The 18,421-nt window shown below is 38.3% G+C and overlaps 1 protein-coding gene and 1 long non-coding RNA gene across 7 annotated transcripts in view; one reads left to right on the top strand and one right to left on the bottom strand.

Annotated features, from left to right (window-relative positions):
* DYNC1I2 (dynein cytoplasmic 1 intermediate chain 2) overlaps positions 1-3,527 on the bottom strand; it is a 32,477-nt gene extending 28,950 nt beyond the window's left edge. Inside the window, exons 1-2 of one of the 5 annotated variants that reach the window (XM_040604188.1) lie at positions 3,390-3,527; positions 1,478-1,595 (exon numbers count right to left, since the gene is read on the bottom strand). In XM_040604188.1, coding sequence (XP_040460122.1) covers positions 1,478-1,585 — 108 coding nt within the window. In that variant the 5' untranslated portion in view covers positions 1,586-1,595; positions 3,390-3,527. The other 4 variants (XM_040604191.1, XM_040604187.1, XM_040604190.1 and 1 more) reach the window with 4 other exon arrangements.
* LOC121092737 lies at positions 3,525-17,919 on the top strand. 2 transcript variants are annotated; one of them, XR_005829366.1, is made up of 5 exons: positions 3,525-3,635; positions 6,209-6,294; positions 12,557-12,615; positions 14,035-14,153; positions 17,795-17,919. It is a non-coding gene; the product is annotated as an uncharacterized LOC121092737 (long non-coding RNA). The 2 variants fall into 2 exon arrangements; XR_005829367.1 differs by lacking the exon at positions 17,795-17,919 and adding an exon at positions 15,387-15,524.
* The last annotated feature ends 502 nt before the right edge of the window (positions 17,920-18,421 follow it).

Below are 18,421 nucleotides of genomic sequence, written 5' to 3'. Positions count from 1 at the left end.
AGTAAGACACACCCTTCTGGTCAAGAAAGTATTAGGACACTTGCTAGACAGAGCACATACTCAACTGTGTAGCAATTAAGAAAATATGCGTAAGATGTAAAGCAATGATTGTCCATGTGTGCACTTCAAGTTATTTTTTAAAACAAAAACATCAACATGCTGTTTGGTGCGAAAGCTTTCTTTTGAACCTCAGGTTTTCAAAAAAAAAAAAGGAAGTCTTAAAAAAACTCTGCAGTAACTTCAAGTTTACAGAGCCCTTAAGTAGTTTTCTTTAAGTTGTGCTATTACCTACTAGATTTCATGCAAAAAAAAAAAAAATCCTCATCTTCAAAACCAGAAATAACACAAGCTCTACATGTAAAACACGCTTGAACACTCCCTACCTTCCCCTTCTAATTTAACTGCTCATTCATTTACAGAAGTATAATTCATAGCCTAAGATGTTCACAACTCAGTCACTGGCAAGTGAATATTTTTATAAATATAAATTGATGGTACAAATACAAGTCTTTAACAGAAGCATCAAAATCCAGACCAAGCTATTCCATCCCTATGCCATGATTAAGGACTAACTGCTCCTCACGTGACTGCACATTGTGCTTCTAATCTATCGCACAATTCCTTTTACAAAAGGAATTTTGAAATTTTAGAGCAAGTTCTCAACTGATAAGCTGTTGTATCATATGTGGAATCTCTGATACAGGTGATACATTCTTACAGGATCATAATTTAAAATATTTCCCTCTCCTTTTTGTCTGAATCGTATAGCTGGCAGCTGCCCAGTCTTCAGTCACACGCTAATTTTGAACACCTACAAGATAACCAAACCACAGGGAAGTCTTGAAAAAGTACCCCAAAATACCAAAACATTCCAGCAGAAGTTTCTTTTATGAGGTATAATCTGCATTCAGGAAAAACACTTGACTGTCACATACTTCAGCAAAGAGAAATCCAGAAGACTTAACGAAGTCTGACACATAAGTAGCGTATACATCTTGAGTGTTGCTTTGATTTCAAAAATCAGACTAAAGACGAATCAAAGACCAGAAGAGTGTAGCAAGTTGTTTGTACAGTAACAATACTGACAGTCTGACAATTCATATGGATATCCTCTGAACTGCACTTCAGAAATGAGTTCTCTAAATAACATCACAACTCATTAAGCAGAGGTTTTATGTAATACCTTACAGTGATTTGATTAATGATGTCCCATGCACACACTAGTTTTAGAAATCCAAACTTAATGCAAGCATAGGATTTAAAAGAAAAATCAGAAGCCTAACTCACCAGATGGGTAATTATAAAGAAAACAGTAGGTGTTTGCTCTTACCAGAAAAGTGCTATGTTTGCACCAGCAATTGATCATTAAACAGACAACTCCCTGAACAACATGTAGCAAATGATTAAGAGAACCTACCCTTAAATTTTCAGCAAGTTACACATGTAGTCAAATTTCTAAGAGAAAATTATTTCTTACTTCTTTTTTCTTTCTTTCTTCCTCCTTTCTTTTCTTCTCCTCTCTGATTTGAGCCAAGCGTTGCTTCTTGCGCTCCAACTCTGCCTTCAGTTCACTTTTGTCAGACATGGCTGAAATACTGATCAACAGAAAAGATAGCACTGTTTGGTTTGGGGATTTTCCCCTTTTTTTAAAAAAAAAAAAAAAGATAGCAGCTTTCTTTTAAAGAAGCTACTAAAGGAACTACCCTAACTTACAAACAACAGAACTCTGAAAAGTCTTAAAGTAATAATTTAGAAAAAGAAAAATCACATTTCTACGTCCACATTTCACTTAACACATTTTCAATATTAAAGGGACTGATTTAAAACAGAACTATGATATGGTGACAGCCTCCATTCCTAAGGTAGTTCTGACACCAAAGGAACTGCTTTGAAATAAACATTAGGCACCAAAAACGGTGTCATCTGATCTTACCACAGGATTCGGTACAGCTACAGAGCTAACTATGAGACTGAAAACAGCAAGAAAAGTACCGACACTATCTTAACTTTTCACTTCAACAGCTTAAATATTGGCATGCTATAACTTAGAAGCATGTAAGCTATATATCCTTCCACACAGAGCTGCAGGATTCAAAATACAGATTTATTAAAAGACTTAGTGGGATTACTATAAATTGCAAGGCAAAGTAAATACAAGCGCGACGGTCAGAAAAACTCTAAAGTATACACATTATCTTCCACCCCTCCAAATGTTTTGTGTACTAAGAAAATGGTGGATCTTTTAAGGTGAAAATTCTACAAAAAGTTTCGCTACATAACTAAATACAGACAAGAAGGTCAACAACAAACAAAAGGTGAAAAAAACCCCACCCTTCAGAACTTAACAAATATTTAGAACACAGGTATGAAAAACTGCATGAATGGGCTGCGTGAAAAGAAGTGTTTTTAAGCAAATCTAAGTCAGTAAAGAAAGCACAGCAGTGGTTCCACAACAGATGACGGATCTGTAATACTTTTACACTAAGCTTGATAACAAAGATGCTACAGCAAGCATCAGTAATATAGCTGTTCACTAATTCAAAATTAAGAAAACCTGGAAGCATTTGCTTCTAAGCACAAGAAAGGATGCAAAATGATGTAAGCCTCATACATCTACCCCAATATACTTAAAAGTACGTATATCAGGGTAAGTGTATGCATTCCTCCATGTTGTCTGCAAACATTTAAGTGCCAATAAATAAATTTACTGTCAGCAGTTTCAAGTGGCATTCCCGTGCCGCTTTAAAACAGCGCTGGGAGGGTGCGCTGTCACCACACTACGGATTCCTGCCCCCCACCCGCCTTTCTAACGCCGAGCCGGGCCCGCCGAGCGGCTCAGACGGCGCCACCCCCGAGGAGAGGGGCGCCCGCACCACCTTCAGCGGGGCGCGGTGCCAACCGGGTGCGCCGGGACCGAGCTCCACACCCCAACCCCAGCGGGAGCCCGGCGGAACGCTCCTCACCCTGACGGGACCCTGCACGCCCCGAGGCCCCAGCGAAGGCAGCAGCGCCGCCGAACAGCCCCAGTGCCCGACCCCACCCTCTCCCAGCTACTGAGGGCCGAGCCCCGGCGCGGGCCACCCCGCGGCCCCACCCTGTCTGCCGCGCCCCTCGCTTGACAGGGCTCGGCCGCACACAGTGGGGTCCCCGCCGGGCGGCGGCGGCGCCGAGCCGGGAGGAACCGCGGCGACGGGCGCGGCTCGGCCGCCGCTGGACAGCCGCGCACCTGGCAGCGGGACCGCCTTCCGCTCCAAGCGCCCCTCGGCCGCAGCACCCTTCCCCACTTCCGCCGCCTCACAAAGGCGCCGGCAGCTGACAAGCGGCAGCCTACGGCGGGCGCCGAGGATCACACCAGCTCCGAAAGCGTTGCGGGATGCGCAGGAACTTACAGGAACCGCGGAAGTACACAGTGGCCCGTACAGTACGCGGAGAGCTCAGCCACCAACGCCCCGCTCGTTCGCGCCGTCAGGGAGAGCGATCTGACAGGAACTCGCGCGGGGGACGCGGGCGAAGGGACGCGGCAGCGGGGCGCCGCCAGAGGCCTGGCACCCAGACCCCGCCGCGGGGCGCAGAACAGCGCCGCCCAACCTGCAGCGCGCCCCGCTGGGAGGGCCCCGGCCCCAGCGCCCTGCCGCGTGAGTGTGGCGCGGGCCGCGTTGCATGATGGGAACTGTAGTCTGGGGGGAGCGAGCGGCAGCGCGGAGGCAGTGGCCGTGTCGGGGTCTCGCGGTGTCGCCTGGCGGGGGCCGGGGGGCCTCGCTGCGCCCCGCGCCCGAGGGATCGGGCGGTGCCGGGCAGCGCAAGCCCGGGCGGGACGCCGGTGCGGGGCTTCGCTTTCTCCTTCGGTGTGGGTTCCCGGGGAGCGAGGCTCCGTGCCGGGCAGCCGCCGGCGTGCCAGCGGCCCAGCGGTGACACGCGGCGGCCCAGCGCCCCACTGGCTGAACTGCCGATCGTAGGCTGGGCGGGCTGGTGGCCATCACCGCCTCAGTGGCCTGAGGATAAAATGCATTAAAGCCTCATTTACTGTCAGTGCCAGGCTAGGGACAAAGCTGCCCACCCTAGCCCTGCCCGGTGTGGGTGCCGGCAGGGGGAGCTCGGCGGGCGGCGGGACGGGGCGGGACGGTGGGAGCGAGCCGGGGCGGGGCGTGCCCCGCGCACCCCGAGCTGCCCGTCGGGCGCCACTGCGGGCACACGGCTCGTTTTGGTGCGTGTAGCGACAGGTAGTGACTTGGCCTTTCCCCGGTTTCCTAAGTTAGTAAGTGTATTGCCACTTGTATCCTGTGGAAACACGCGTCAGGTTTTTCTCCCTTTTTTTCATACCTGCTGAGCCGGTGGTGCTGACTGCTCTCTCAGTGGAGAGCTTGGTTCCTCAGACCGCTGATCTTCCAAAACTTGTGCTAACCAAAGGGGAATTAATATGGACAACTCATACAGCTTCAAGTGAGGCACATGTTCACAGCACTCTATGAAATTTTTAGTTTTTAGAAACAGTAGCTATCAGGTCCAGAGAGGGTTACATTTCTGCTATTAAAAATTGCAGTAATTTCTTTAAAATCACTGGATCTACAAACATTTATGTCTGTCTAAAATCCCACTCATGAGCACTGGAAAAAGACTGCATTTGCAATCAAGATCTCTCAGGCTGCAATCCAGTGTTAGGTACCATAAACCAAACAGGTTGCTTGGTATTTCGCTGAGATGGCTCCCAGGAGAACTTCAGTTGCTGCAGGAATCAGCACTGATTATTCACTCCTCTGTAGTCTTCTGTGTGAGTCAGGATTCGTACTACACGTTAAGAAAAATTAGAAAAACTGTCTGTTGTCTAGATGGCTTCTGATCATTGAATAACCCCCGTGCCTTTTGCGAGAGTATGGGTGTTACCATTCAGAGAAACTGTAAGTGAAACTGTCAAAGAAAATTGTATGATGTGCAAGAGAAGAGGTTGCATTTTTCTTCAGAGATGGAAATATGAAGATGATAGTAATGAACTTCCACGAACGGCTGTTGTCTTTGAATTTATTTGCCAGAGTTTTCTAACAACACTTACAAGGATGTGTGCACCTCAGAGCAGGAATGTGTGTTTTATTTCTGTACTTTACATATGCTTCTTGTTTGGCCATAAAGTATGAATTTTTTATTTGAAGCTTTCCAGTAATACTTTTCAAGTTTACATTTAAAATTATGAATGTATTTCATGTTTGTAATGAATTTAACCAATTGATTTTTGAAATTGATCTTCAACACTTCATTTTAGAACCCAGAAACTACAATAGCTAATTTTTGCAGCACTGACTTCCCCCTTTTTCTTTGTAAAGGCTAGCTGTAGTTTTCAAATCGCTCTATCTGGATCAGTTTAGCAGTACACAAACAGTGACAGAATGCTGTACACAAATGCATTTGTGATTTTTTAGCAGTCATCGATCTCACAAGTAATAGTTTAAATAATCCGATACACTTTTCATCAGCTGAAAGGCTCATGAGGTATATGGTGGGAGGACAGGTTTGAGAAAGCACACTGTTTGTAGGTGTTTGCAAGTGAATATTTCCTTCTAGCCTCAGCTTCCTGGTGACAGTATCTTTTGGTATAGTGAACCCCCATTTTGTATGGTTTCTGCAAGTGTGAAGAACTCGTACTGTGACATGGGCTCTTTCCATATCTAGGACTGGGAAAACAGGTTGTGGGGCATTTTATGCACCCATCCTATGCATTGGGTCTAGGATGAACGCAGCTTGGTTAAGACATGAACACCAGATTTAAGTGATTGTGTACCTGTGTAAACAGAAATAGTGTATTATTGAGAAGTTATTTTGAGACATGTAAAGGAATGATAAAAATACACCAGGTCTCTGCTGCAGATGGGCAAGAATCCAGGCTAAACACAAGAAGATATCATTTGATTCAGAAGAGCCTCTATTTCTGTCTTTTGGAGAACGTTAGACTTCCATACTGCCTGAATCAGAAGAAGGGTAGATAGCAAAGGCAAGTGGGCCCTTACCTTGCTTTGTCATGTCATTGTACTGCTGGAGAACAGTGATTTGTTCTGTAGCATGAGCCCAAGATCTATGCTGGAGAGGGCAGTTCCTTCCTCAAGTAACTGCCACTGCTGTGCTGTCTTCTCTAGCAGTACAAGAGTCTGGGAAAAGGCAGCTAGCATACCCTTCTCCATTAAGGCTCCATTGTAATTTACTTTTTCTTCTCATATTTCAGGAAAATAAAAGTCCATCTTACAGACTTACTGGAGCTGAAATCATCAGGAAGATCTCATCCCAGAATATAAAGGCAGAACTTTTCTGGTATCATTTAATAGTCTGTGCCTTTCCCTTAGAAAATTTGCTGCAATCCTAATACAGGTTTCTAGACACACACCCCTTTTCCTGTTCCTGCTAGATGAACATACATTTTTTCTGTTGTGTGAAAATAAGGTGATGGTCCTTTCCGAGATGAGAACACTTTTGCAATCTGGTAACCTTTGGTACAAAACACATACACTAGTGAATGGTCAAGCACTTAGGAGTGATTCACTACTAAGCATTACAGAAAATAGGTTTACCAGCTGAAAAATTCCAGTGCAAGTTCTCCTTCCTCAGTGTGGTCTGAATGGTATTCTCATTTTTTTCTATTATGTGGTTAAGATAGGAGGCAATGAGAGCTTCTTAAGGGATCCTATAATGCACCAAAACCTTTACTAGTTCTAATGATTTTAAGAGAGAGTATGAAAACTGTCAAGAGATCAGAGAAAAGAACTGTTTTCAGATATGTTGTATGCCAGGCTATGTTCTACCCTCAGTTTGTGCACCTATCTTCCATTTACCTTCATGGAAGTTTTGTGTATTCATCAAAGGGAGAATATATTTGGCTATGCATTAAGACGATAGAGTTCCTTTTGTGTGTAGTATGTTAGCGTTACTAGACAAAAAGATAATAGGATAAGTAGGGAGAGAGTAAGTGTTCACTTTTTCAGGGGATTTTTTTAAACTTTTCATTAGGAATTCAATTGTTTTTCTGTATGTAAGCAGAAAGAGTATCTCATATAATCTTAAAGTATATTTTAGACTAGAATTAGTATGATCAAAGGCACACTAAAATACTAACTTCTGCTAAAAATGAATGCACTTTCCACCCAGTGACATCAAATTATCTCACTCTAGAAATGTTGAACAATTACCCATATCAAGTACTTCATATTAATTTACAAATTACAAAAAAATTACAAATAAGAGAGTTAAAAAGACTCAAGTGACAAGACCACAGAGATTAGAGTTTAGGATTCCTAGCTTCTGTTCTTCTTTACATAAAGCAATATTTATTCTCCTGTAAAGTTAACTTTTCATGTTTTCACATTCTACTGAGAGTTAGTTGAGTCACTGACTCACAGCATCAGCCAGTTCTAGTCAATAAAGACTGGTGCCATGGAGTCATTTTACTGCTAATAGCAAAGTAAATAAAGGTAGAGTTTGTTCCTTTTCTTGTTCTTTGCTAAGAAACTTGCCAATGTGTTGGAGGGAGGTCTGAAAAATTACATGGCATTAAACTATAGAGCAAACACATAAACAGCAATTTTTAATATAAAAAATTTCTCATAATATCACCTACTTTTTGACTTAAATAAATCTGTACTTCTAACACAAGTTGCAAGGCAGTAGATAGTTGGCAATGCAGTTATTACTAGCAGAACACAAGCTCCTGGGCTGTATTTTATAAAACACCTGAGCGCAAAGGGTATGGCATAGTAAATCTGTAACAATTACTGCAGCCATCTGGTTTATAGTAAGCACCTGCTGGCACGTCACAAGTGGCAGAGCAAATGCAGTGAGAAGGGACAAGGTAACAGGGATGTGTTCCATGACCCAATATAGAGACTTGGTCCATACTGGAAGTAGCCCTTCTATGGCTGAATATTTACCAGAGTATGATAGAACTTCATCCTTGTTGTTCACAGAAGTAATGTGCCAACAGTGGTGTTTAAGCCTTGTGTAATTTGGAATGCTTGTAAGGGACATCCTGTGGATCTTGCAAGTTTTTGTGTAAGAAAACCTGTTTTGAAAATCTGGCTGACTGTCAGTGGAGACTGTTGCAGCTAAACTGTATTTGAATTTGATTCAGATTTTTATTTATAGATTGGTTTTCTACACTAACACATCATATTGTCTTAACCTGTTTGTTGGATTTTTTAAAATCAGGATAAATTTGATCTTTCTACTTGGCTTGAAAAAAATTTGACCACATTAATATCCTGCTATTTATTTGACAAGTGTTTTGGGTTGTGTTTTCTTGTGAAACAGTCTTATCTGTGCAAGTAGTTTGTTTAAAAAAAAATTACAAAAAAAGTAATTATCTAGTTTTTAGTGGTAAGTGCATCTGTATTAAGACAGGAAAAGAGAAAAAATTGCAAAAGGCCTTCTGTAAGGCTTGTAAATGGAGCATATATGTGTGAGCTTGTATAGATTTAATTAAGTGTATATCTTTCCCATGACACATGATTTTAAAACTCAAGAAAAACATAAGACAATGAAATGCACACATTATATAATGTTAAATATAAATTTAAATAGCTGCTGCTTTCAGTTTTTTAAAGACTGAGAGAAGTATACAGTTTCCTGCAAATAAGGAAATACCCACATATTTTGCTGGTAGGTATGTGTATAAGTGGATACTCTACTGCTGGCAAATTTTTATCCAATAAATGCTTTTAACCATAGGCATAGTCATCACAGGTCTTGATGGCTGTCAGCGTTCAGTTTTCCATGGAGTCAAATCTCTCATTTCTGTTAGAAAAACTTTTATAAGATATGAGCCTGTTTATCCTAGAGAAAAACAGTTTGTGTTTTCGTTTTGTTAAATTTGCTACTGGAATCTCTTCTATCTGGGTATTTTTAACAGGCGATTAGACAGCTATTATATGTTAAAGTACACTGATTCTGCTAATGCAGGTTGGACTAGATCTCTGGATATCTTTCCAAGTCTGTGTTCCTTAAGGTGCTGTGAGTACAGGAGGAAAAAAGAAAAACTGATGTAATTCTTCTCATGCAACACCTTCTTGTGAAACAGCAATCTGGAATCTTTTGCAGCTTTAGTGGCTTACAGTCAAACTGTGCTTCTTTGCAAAAAGTAAACAATTTGAAAAAATTCAGTTCTTCAACTACATTATACTTGCAGAAAAATATTTTTTTAAAATGTTTTTAATTTCATTATAATAAAATATTAAATATATGTTTATAGCTGTGGACTTGCATTTATGTTGCATGAAATAGAGTATGTTCAGATATTTTTGAAAAAATCTACGTTTGATTTGGCAGGTTTTGTTCTGCATTACATATACAAAGCAGGGGTCTAACCTGTTAAATCTAATTTTTTATAGCGATATGACAAAAATTAAACAACATTATTTTTGTTAGTATTGCATCTAGTAGTAATGCTAGCAAGCTCCAACACGTATTTACAGATATGTATGTAGGAGCAAAATGTACTTACAGGTGTTTTTAAAGTCAGCGGAAGTATGCGATATTTAAGCAATAGTCTCATTAATCAGGAAAATTATCTTTCATTTCACTATAGTTATAAAGTATTACATCTTTTCTTGCTACTCATTACCCTAAAGGTGGCTGTAGTTCAGGAGTGAGAAAAAAATTCATTCTAGATAGCTGCTTAATTCATTGTGTATGTCTGCAGACGGTTACTGACCAAATGTTATATTTAAAGCAGCTATTTGGAGTTCAAGATGAAGTAAAAAATACAGACCCATTAGATTTTATAATTTTGTATTTATCATTTTAATGTTTACTGATAAATCAAACATATTTTAGAATTTCATTCTCTGAGAGAAAGCAGATTGTGTCTAGTATGTAGAACAGTTCCCCTTCGAAGGGACCATTCTCCCAGCTCTTGTCCTTGCTCTGGAATTGTGGGGACAAGTGACTTAAGTCACTTCTTAAGACTCCTTCGCCTTGGTATCGAAGGAGGAAAAGTGGTGTTTTGCCACCAGTGGTTCCTAGGTTACAGACATATCTTTATTTTCTCTTAGTCTGTGTTTCTTAATGTGTCAAATTAACCATATTTGTTTCAATATTTCTTACAGATAAAGCTATGTGAATTGGTATTTGAAAGGAAGCTTTTTGAATGGAAGACAACAGATAGAATTTTGAGTGTTATTAAAATCAGATCTGCATGGCCTAGATTGCAGAGATCTAATTTCTTTACTAACAAAGAAATTAACAATGAATCATACCTGCATGATTTCTGAGCTTTTCCTCCTGCCATATTTCACAAGGTGATAGAGTTACCCTCATGACATAGGTATAAATTAAGGGTGACAAATATTATCCAGATTTTTACAGGAGTTAACTCAAAAACAGTCACAGATATTCAAGGGATGGTTAAAAATTGCCCTTCCAACTCCTAGATCCATGTTTAACTCAGAAGAACATACTAGTTTTCTTAAATACCAAATAATACTTAAAGTAAACATTTTAAATGACTGCAAATTCTAAATTTGTAAAGTTAAAAGATGACCTCTACAAGTTATAGATTTCTATGGACCATTGTTTGAACCCCTGAAACGTACTAAAGCAAATTTCATATTAATTTCCATTGAGAAGGTGAATTACTTTACATAGAAAATGATCAAAAGTGTCAGAGTGGATATGCTATGTTAATAACAGGAGGTGAGACAGTGAGGGTAGAAGAACTGATGGGACACTTAAGGTTCAAGGGATTCAACACTTTTCATTTATGCTGGAAAAAATGTAAATGATGTCACCCTCGCCTCCTGGTGCAAAGTTATCAGACATCACTAAGTGATATCTCTGACATTAAAATGACTGGAATCTCATTTCTTTCTATTGCTTTTCTTTTGGAAATGTTACAATAGCTTATTGCAAATGAAACAAAAATCCACATATATAATGGAGCAGAATGGTTTGTGGTGTCAATGCCGGATTATTGCTGTTCTGTCTCAAAGTTAATTGAAATCCAAGATGTTTGTAGCAAAGCTGTAATGAGACACTGACAAATACCTTTCTGCCCCACTGGAAATGTAAGCTTTCTATTGAACATTTTGTCCTGGTAAATGCCATCTGCAATAGGAATAGGCATTTTGCATTTGAATCAAGAAGGTCACTACTTGGGATCAGATGATATGGTGTACACTCCACTTGCCTTTAGATGAAATTGATCCTTTACTGTGTTGAACATAAGACTGTGAATTTTTTACACCTAATTATCTTACTGTTTCATCTAGATTAATTTGGAATGCTAACACTACTGCTGCTTTTTGGTCTTTGCGTGTATCGGTGACAGTTCTCTTAAAAGCCAATTATTCCCTAGACAGTAATACATTTTAAATACTCAGGTACGATTCTTTACTAAATAAAGCAGAATAAGATCACAATGTTTCATTTGTTGGTAATGTATTTCATCATTTGATAGAACTGAATATTTGATAACATTTTCCTCACTTTTGCAAAGTAAAGCAATAGTTCTATATATAATTACTCAATAGGAAACTCATTTACTTCTAAATACCTAGAAACTAGACTATGTATTCAACATTTTGATTGTTTTACTCATAAATAATGCAATTAACTTCAGTGAAGAGAGGCACCATAAAACTGAGTGGCATTTGCAGTGTGTTCACTCATCTTCAGTGCTGAAACTTTCATTACCTTTCTTTGCAAATGTGACTTATTTTTTTATAATATAAGGTCAGTTATACCAAGTGTATGTACAAAATCAGTATTTTTTTCCTTCTTTTGTTTTTACATTAATATATGCTCTTAGCATTTTTGGTTCACATCAAGTGTGTAGATTATTTGTGCAAAAAAATGGGACGAGATCTCTAGCTATGGAAGGGATATTGTGAAAAGCATAAATAGCAGCTAGTCTTTGCTGGTATGAACCTGTTCTGATTTAAATCGATGGAAATTTCACTGCTGACTGCAGTGAATGCAGGATCAAGTCCTCAACTCTTTCTGAACATCAATTAGATGCGTTCTTAATAGGCTTTCATGCCTTTGAAAATCTGTCTCTAAATTACTGTTGGAAACCAATCAATTAGATATTGGAGTTCATTTTATTAAAATAAATTCCACAATGTTGTGTAAAATGAAAGCAAATGCTGTAATTTACTGGCTTTTTATTTATCCAAAAAGATTAAGCTATATCAGGGAATGTCAGATCACCTTGGTTTATTTGCTGAAACATGTAAGACTCAACAGAATGCTGATGTGACTCTGTGTATTTGAATTGTTTCTGCACTGCGAAGAATAGCGCTGCTACTAGGAAGCTGAGAGATGAGAAATTGCTATGTCGGGCATTGGGCTGAAATACATTTTAAATAGACTTTTTGTACGGTACTGTAGCAACTGAAAACTATGATTCAGTGTCTGCTAAGAAAATGTTGGAAACGCTTTACAACTTTCTTAACCAATACGAAATTTGCCAGTTCAGTAACAATGGATAACCCAAAATACAATCATTAGGGAAGACTAAGAAATTTTTAATGTAAAAACTGTGGCTTATTCTGATCTGGATTTATTTTGAATCTTCCATTGTTCACAGGAGATTCAGTGGTAGCTGAAGAGTACATGACACAAGCTGGCAAGGTGGTACAGCATAAGGTCTGCATAAAGCTAATTTTTCTACTTCTCCCATCTTCATCTGCTGTCTTTCAGGCTCAATAATCTGTTTCCTTAAACTGCATTATTGGTAAATGTTATATTGACCATGAAATCATATAATGTTGTGTGATATATTATACTATGTGCTGTATTTACCTAGAGAACAGCATATTCTTTTGAAATCTTAGCTAGTTATATAGCTTTTATAGATTTAAAATTATGTTAACATCTATTTTATGTAGTTAAGATACATTTAAATTGAGATATTATAGTACCATATATTTATTATTATATAAATTATGATTATGTAATGTAGGTAATGTATCAATACATGCATACAGAATTTATATTCATTGATGCATAATTCATATAATATTGAGCTTATTATTAGTTTTATTGAATAAATTCAGATAGTGAGTCAAGTCAAAAAATTCTGTAATTACTTTATAACTCTAACAGAACCAGAGAGGAAACAAACTTCAGGAGAAAATTCAAAACAAAATATTTTTTAAAGCAATGTTTGAGGAGTTATTATATATTACTTATTTATAATTAGGAGGGGAAAAAATAAAAAATTTGAATGGGAATAAGAAACTATTGTAATTGATAAATATTTTAAAAGCAAATGTATCTATATGTATTTGAAAGCCTGATCCTCAAAAGCTACTGAATGCACTACTGAATGGATTCTCTTCAAATTGAAAATGGTAAAGATGTGACTGTTAGTCTGGGAACAAACATGGGAAGTATTGGCCTGGAGGTAATTGTTTTGAAAAGTTATTTTAAGCTAATGAAAAGAAGGTCATAGAATAAAAGTGCCATTTCAACCATGTAAGTGTAATAAAATCAGCTAATGTAGGAGTGCATTCTGGCAAGAATAAATAAACATTGCAAAGCCTGATATGGCCACTATGGAATACAGAAATGTATCCAAGTGAGTAAACATCAAATGAGGGATTATCCCTACTTTTGAAGAATCCATTCCAGCAAGAAATTGAACCATGGACTACTGCATCTGAAATTCGTAGGGCTCCCTAGAGAGCTAAAAGGGAATCTGCAGATTCTGTCATCAGTACACCAAAGACCTGTGCACTGTACTGTAGTGCAGAAAAGTACACGTTCCCCAGATTTCCCTTTTTAAAAGACTTCTTTCAGAATACTAATCAGACTTTGGTGTTCTGAGTTTTTAAAAGTACAGCTAGGTTCTCTTTGCTGTTGCTTTGCATTTGAATGCAAGAAAGAAGTTCTGATTTTCTAAATGTATTAAAATAAGAACAAAAATATTGTGACATGCTGAAATGGCTTGAAAGGTGAATAGAAGGTTCTAAAATGCTACTGAATGTGCAAGCTTGCAATAGTAACAGTAATAACAGGAAAAGAGAAAAGCATTTATGGACATATACTTTATTCTGTATTTAGGTTGAAGTGGAAAGAGGCTGTCCAAAGCAAAAAACATAAAGACAACCAGATCTGTGAAACTAGGTGTCAGGAAACTGGGGAAGTGTGGAGGAAGACATTTCTGAGGCTACAGTATAAAGGTATTAGGCATAAATCAGAACTGATTTTGTACTGGAGGACCTGCCAGAATTACAGTGCTAGAATATATTGATGCATATGGCTCTGACAACTTCCAGGACACCACGCTAGACCACTCCAGAGCAAAGAAATTATCAATGGATAGTGAGTTGAAGAGAGAAAAGATTTTTTTTTATGCCTCTATTAATATGGTATAGCAAATAGAAAGAACTGCTGAACAAGATAATAACAGATTGGATGTGAGTCAGAGATGATGTTAATAACATATGTATAATGCCTGTCACAAAAAAGCTTTTCTACTTGAAGCGTTGAGTGTAGTAATTTAAAACATATATATTTTAACAGCTGTCAAAGAGATAGGAGATAAGTAAGTGAGGATAAAATCATGAAATTATTTCTTTCAAAGTGACAATGATTTTTGGTGACCAAAGGGTATTACTTTGGGGTCTAATTTTGTAGCTAAAATGAACACCAAGAACTATAATGACCTCAACAGTCAATTACGGATGTTCAACAGTTCTAAAAAAAAGTCCTAACGCATTTCAAAGTAGACACATGTAAATGGACACATGCCAAGTCAACAGTCCCCTTGAAAACTGTGGTCAACCAGTACAACTGTCTTTTTACTTGGATACCTGTTTTGTTTGGAAAAGGAACATGTTAGGAGATTCTGTCTCTGCACTCGAGAGGTAATGTGATCTGTAAAATGAATACTACAAAAGACTTTACACTTTTACTATTTCTTTTAAACTTTGTCATTTGTATTTCTGCCACACATTCAAGTGGCAGGCTCGCTGTCATGTGTTTTACTTCTTATATGATCAGGAAACCTGTGACAGACCTTTTTTAAATTTTTTTTTAATTTATTTTAGAAACAGTGTGCCAGTTCTCTCTTAAACACTGTTCCCTGATTGACTTTGCCAATGTAAAAAGTGTGATTTTATCCAGGTCATCCTTTCCTTATCTTTTATTTGTAAGCCTTGTTTGCACTAAGAAGTATTTTTAACTAAATAAACTTCTGATTAAAATTTAATGCAGTTTTAATTGAGCAAGTACAGATCCTTTTTACAGAATCCCCGAGCTTACTTTAAGATATGTAATTTTAACTTAGGATATGGTTTGCATAAACATTTCTTTTAGTGACTCTCCTGGCTAATATAGGTTTCACTGTGGACACCCATTCTCACCCGTGTTCCTCTTTTAATTTGGTTTGTTGTTTGTGTGATCCTGTGAAGAACTGGAGCAGTATTCCAATACAGTTCACCACATAACCCTGCCGACACTTACATTACCATGATGGAGGAGGAAGTTAAGAGTCAGAAACAAGAAGCAGGAGGTCACGGAAGTTCTGTCCATGTGCTCATCTTATCCTTACTGTAAGGTAGAATATGTTAGTTTAATCAATTTTCAGCAACGTTTGTGAGTGCACCCATAGAAAACATGAATGCAGGACTATTCTGTTAATTCTGCAAGGCTTTGTAACTTTTTGTTTTTCAGTCCTGTGTCCAACTGCATAAAGATAGTGGATTAGGGCTTATCATATACAAAACTGTTCTGAAGAATCAAAATGTTTTAGCAGAATATCCCAGCAATGAGAACTGTGCAGAAGTTAAGATATGGTTAAATAGTTTTGCCAACCTTTAATGAAAAACACTGTTGTAAAGAAACGTAAGCATATATTCAAGTCAGTGAAAACTAACTTGATAAGCTATCTGACATAAAATTCTATGTGATTTGACAATATATCCAGAAAGGAGGGTCCGTGTTTCTGAAAACTAGATTTCTAGTAACATAGTAATGAATTGCAGCACATCTTTGCCAGTGCTTTTTGACCCAGAGAAGCATAAAAGATCTTTCATTTTGTTTATTCTATAACAAATGGCTGCGTGTGTGTGATAACACTCATAAACAACATTCACTTGTGGAGTGTTAATGAAAAATCTCATCCAGAAGGTATGTTTATTTTAGGCAAAGCAGATGTATTCATAATTTCATCTTTGGGGTGATATACAGACATTTTTACTGTAGAAATATAGTCCTGATCTTCAGTCATAGTACTCAGTTGCAATCAATACTTTGGACCTTATCTACTGTTGTATGTTTGTATTACTGACATAAATAGGGGCCCCAGTCAGGAACAAGGAATTTGCTGTACAGTGCCTGTACAAATAAAAAGGAAAAAGATGGTTCTTCACTGATGGGTCCTACAAAAAAAATATAAAATAGGTTGGACAGAGGTAGACAGTTTAGTATTAAAAAGACCAAGACAATATTGGCTAGTATGATAAATAGCGGTTTCAGTGTATCAGTAACTGAAGCACTGTCAGGTTTTGTGAAGTGCCATGGAACAAGGTAGTTTTAAGGGAAGAGTTCCAGGGAGCTGGCAAAACTGGATCCCAACAGCTTAGACAACTGCTTGGGCAACTGATGATTGGTGAGCAACACTTAAATCATGGCATATTTTTATACACTCTGGCTAGCTTTTTAACTTTTACTACAAATAGGATACGAGTCCTCTCAAACTGGCAGAAGCTAACCCATGCTTAAGTATACGCTAAAAACACTTGACGGGCAGTTGTGCGGAGTAGCACTTGGGTATATGGCTTTTAGCATGTTTCATTATGCAGTGATTTTCCAGTGTAGATGTATCTTTGAATAAGCATTAGTTGGATTTTATTATACTTTTAAAGCATCAGAAATTAATGAATGCCTTGCATTTAGAAGCACAGTCAGTTCCATCAGTGCAATCATCAGTCCCTCAGTTGAACCTGGCAGTGGACAAAGTTAGACCTGCTGGCACTGCTACAGCCAGGCAGAGAAAGAGGAAAATGAGATAGTCTAGCAATCAAGAGCCATTTGATGAGTTGTCAAATGAAACTATGTCAAAACAAAGTCTCTTGCCAGAGATAAGGTATGTTGGTCATACAAAGCAAAACAGAGTGCCCTAAAACCGATGTGCAATGACCTGTGACATTTACATAATTAATTGATGTAGCATCATTTGACATCTCTAAATTTCCAATTGTATAGGTGATTGATACAGATGACAGTAATAGTGCAAGAAGGCATTATATATGTTATAAAATCATATTTACCCTCTTGATATTTTTTAAACAGTATGAAAGCACATGCAGTGATATTCTTGAAAATATCCTTGCAGTATATATTTATTTATATTTTATTATTAAGTATAGGGGCAACGTGCTTGTCGTTTTGCAAAAATAGCTCAATAGGATTCAGTTAATAAAGCAACAGCAGTCTGGAAAGCTGGGAAGCTGTCAGCAAGACTTCTGTTTTTCTATTTGAAATCCAGTTTGGACATATATTTAAGATTTTTGACATTTTTTTCCTATTTGATAGGCAAGCACTATGTTTCTAGCTAGTTTCCACTGATGTGGTGTATATATATAGCTCCATACACTGTTTCCTTTTCATTGGCACTTTTTCCTTTCCTTTCAGAAAAGCTCTCCTAGTTATACTGCTGACTGTAATCATGTCCAGTAGGTATCTTTTAAAAAACCCTCATTGTACAGGTTTTTCTGTCGGGTGGAAATAGTATCCACCGTTTTGTCTTTTTGATCAATCTGATGAATTGTCTTTCATCTTCATAATGTCACCTCCCTGACCTGTGCTGCAACTGTAGAAAAGAAGTGAGGCAAAGAAGTGCTGTCAGCTGCTGGTAGTTTTGTCCCAGTCCTGCACTGCACCGTATGAGTTAATGAAATGGCCCAAAGAACTACTGGAAAGAAAGTTACCTGTTATCCTGTTACAAAGGTCAGTATCATTCCAAATCTTTACAAAACTAAAAAAGACTTTATTTTTCAAATGAAATTGTGAAAATTTATGTAAGCATCTATATCTCAAAGAAGTCCTAAAGCCACCTTTACCATATGTAGGGTAGTTCTATATTGTATTCTGCAGGAATAAATGTGAACTTGTTCTGCCTCTGCACTGAGCCTGCTGAACCCTGTTGGAACATAATGAATATGGTGACAGTTTGAGCTCGCAGTGACAAGCCCAAGCTCGAGCTGTTAAAGGTTTTAACTTGGTTATAGCCCTGTGTAAGGTTGCAGACTGATCCTCCTCTGTGTTGTCAATTTTGTGAGGTAGGTTCTTTCATTTTGGACAGAAGAACGAACATTTTATTCCTTACAGTCTACCTTTTTGATATGCAGAGTCCCCTGAATTTAGCTTCATAGCAAAGATGACAGGTTGTCTCGGTCATAGTTATAAATACCTATATAGAAGGAAAACAGCTTATAGTAGAGGA

Source organism: Falco naumanni, chromosome 8 (assembly GCF_017639655.2).
Source record: "Falco naumanni isolate bFalNau1 chromosome 8, bFalNau1.pat, whole genome shotgun sequence".
NCBI classification, from domain to species: domain Eukaryota; kingdom Metazoa; phylum Chordata; class Aves; order Falconiformes; family Falconidae; genus Falco; species Falco naumanni.
Note: the sequence above shows the minus strand (reverse complement) of the source record. Positions and strands in the feature narration are given on the sequence as shown.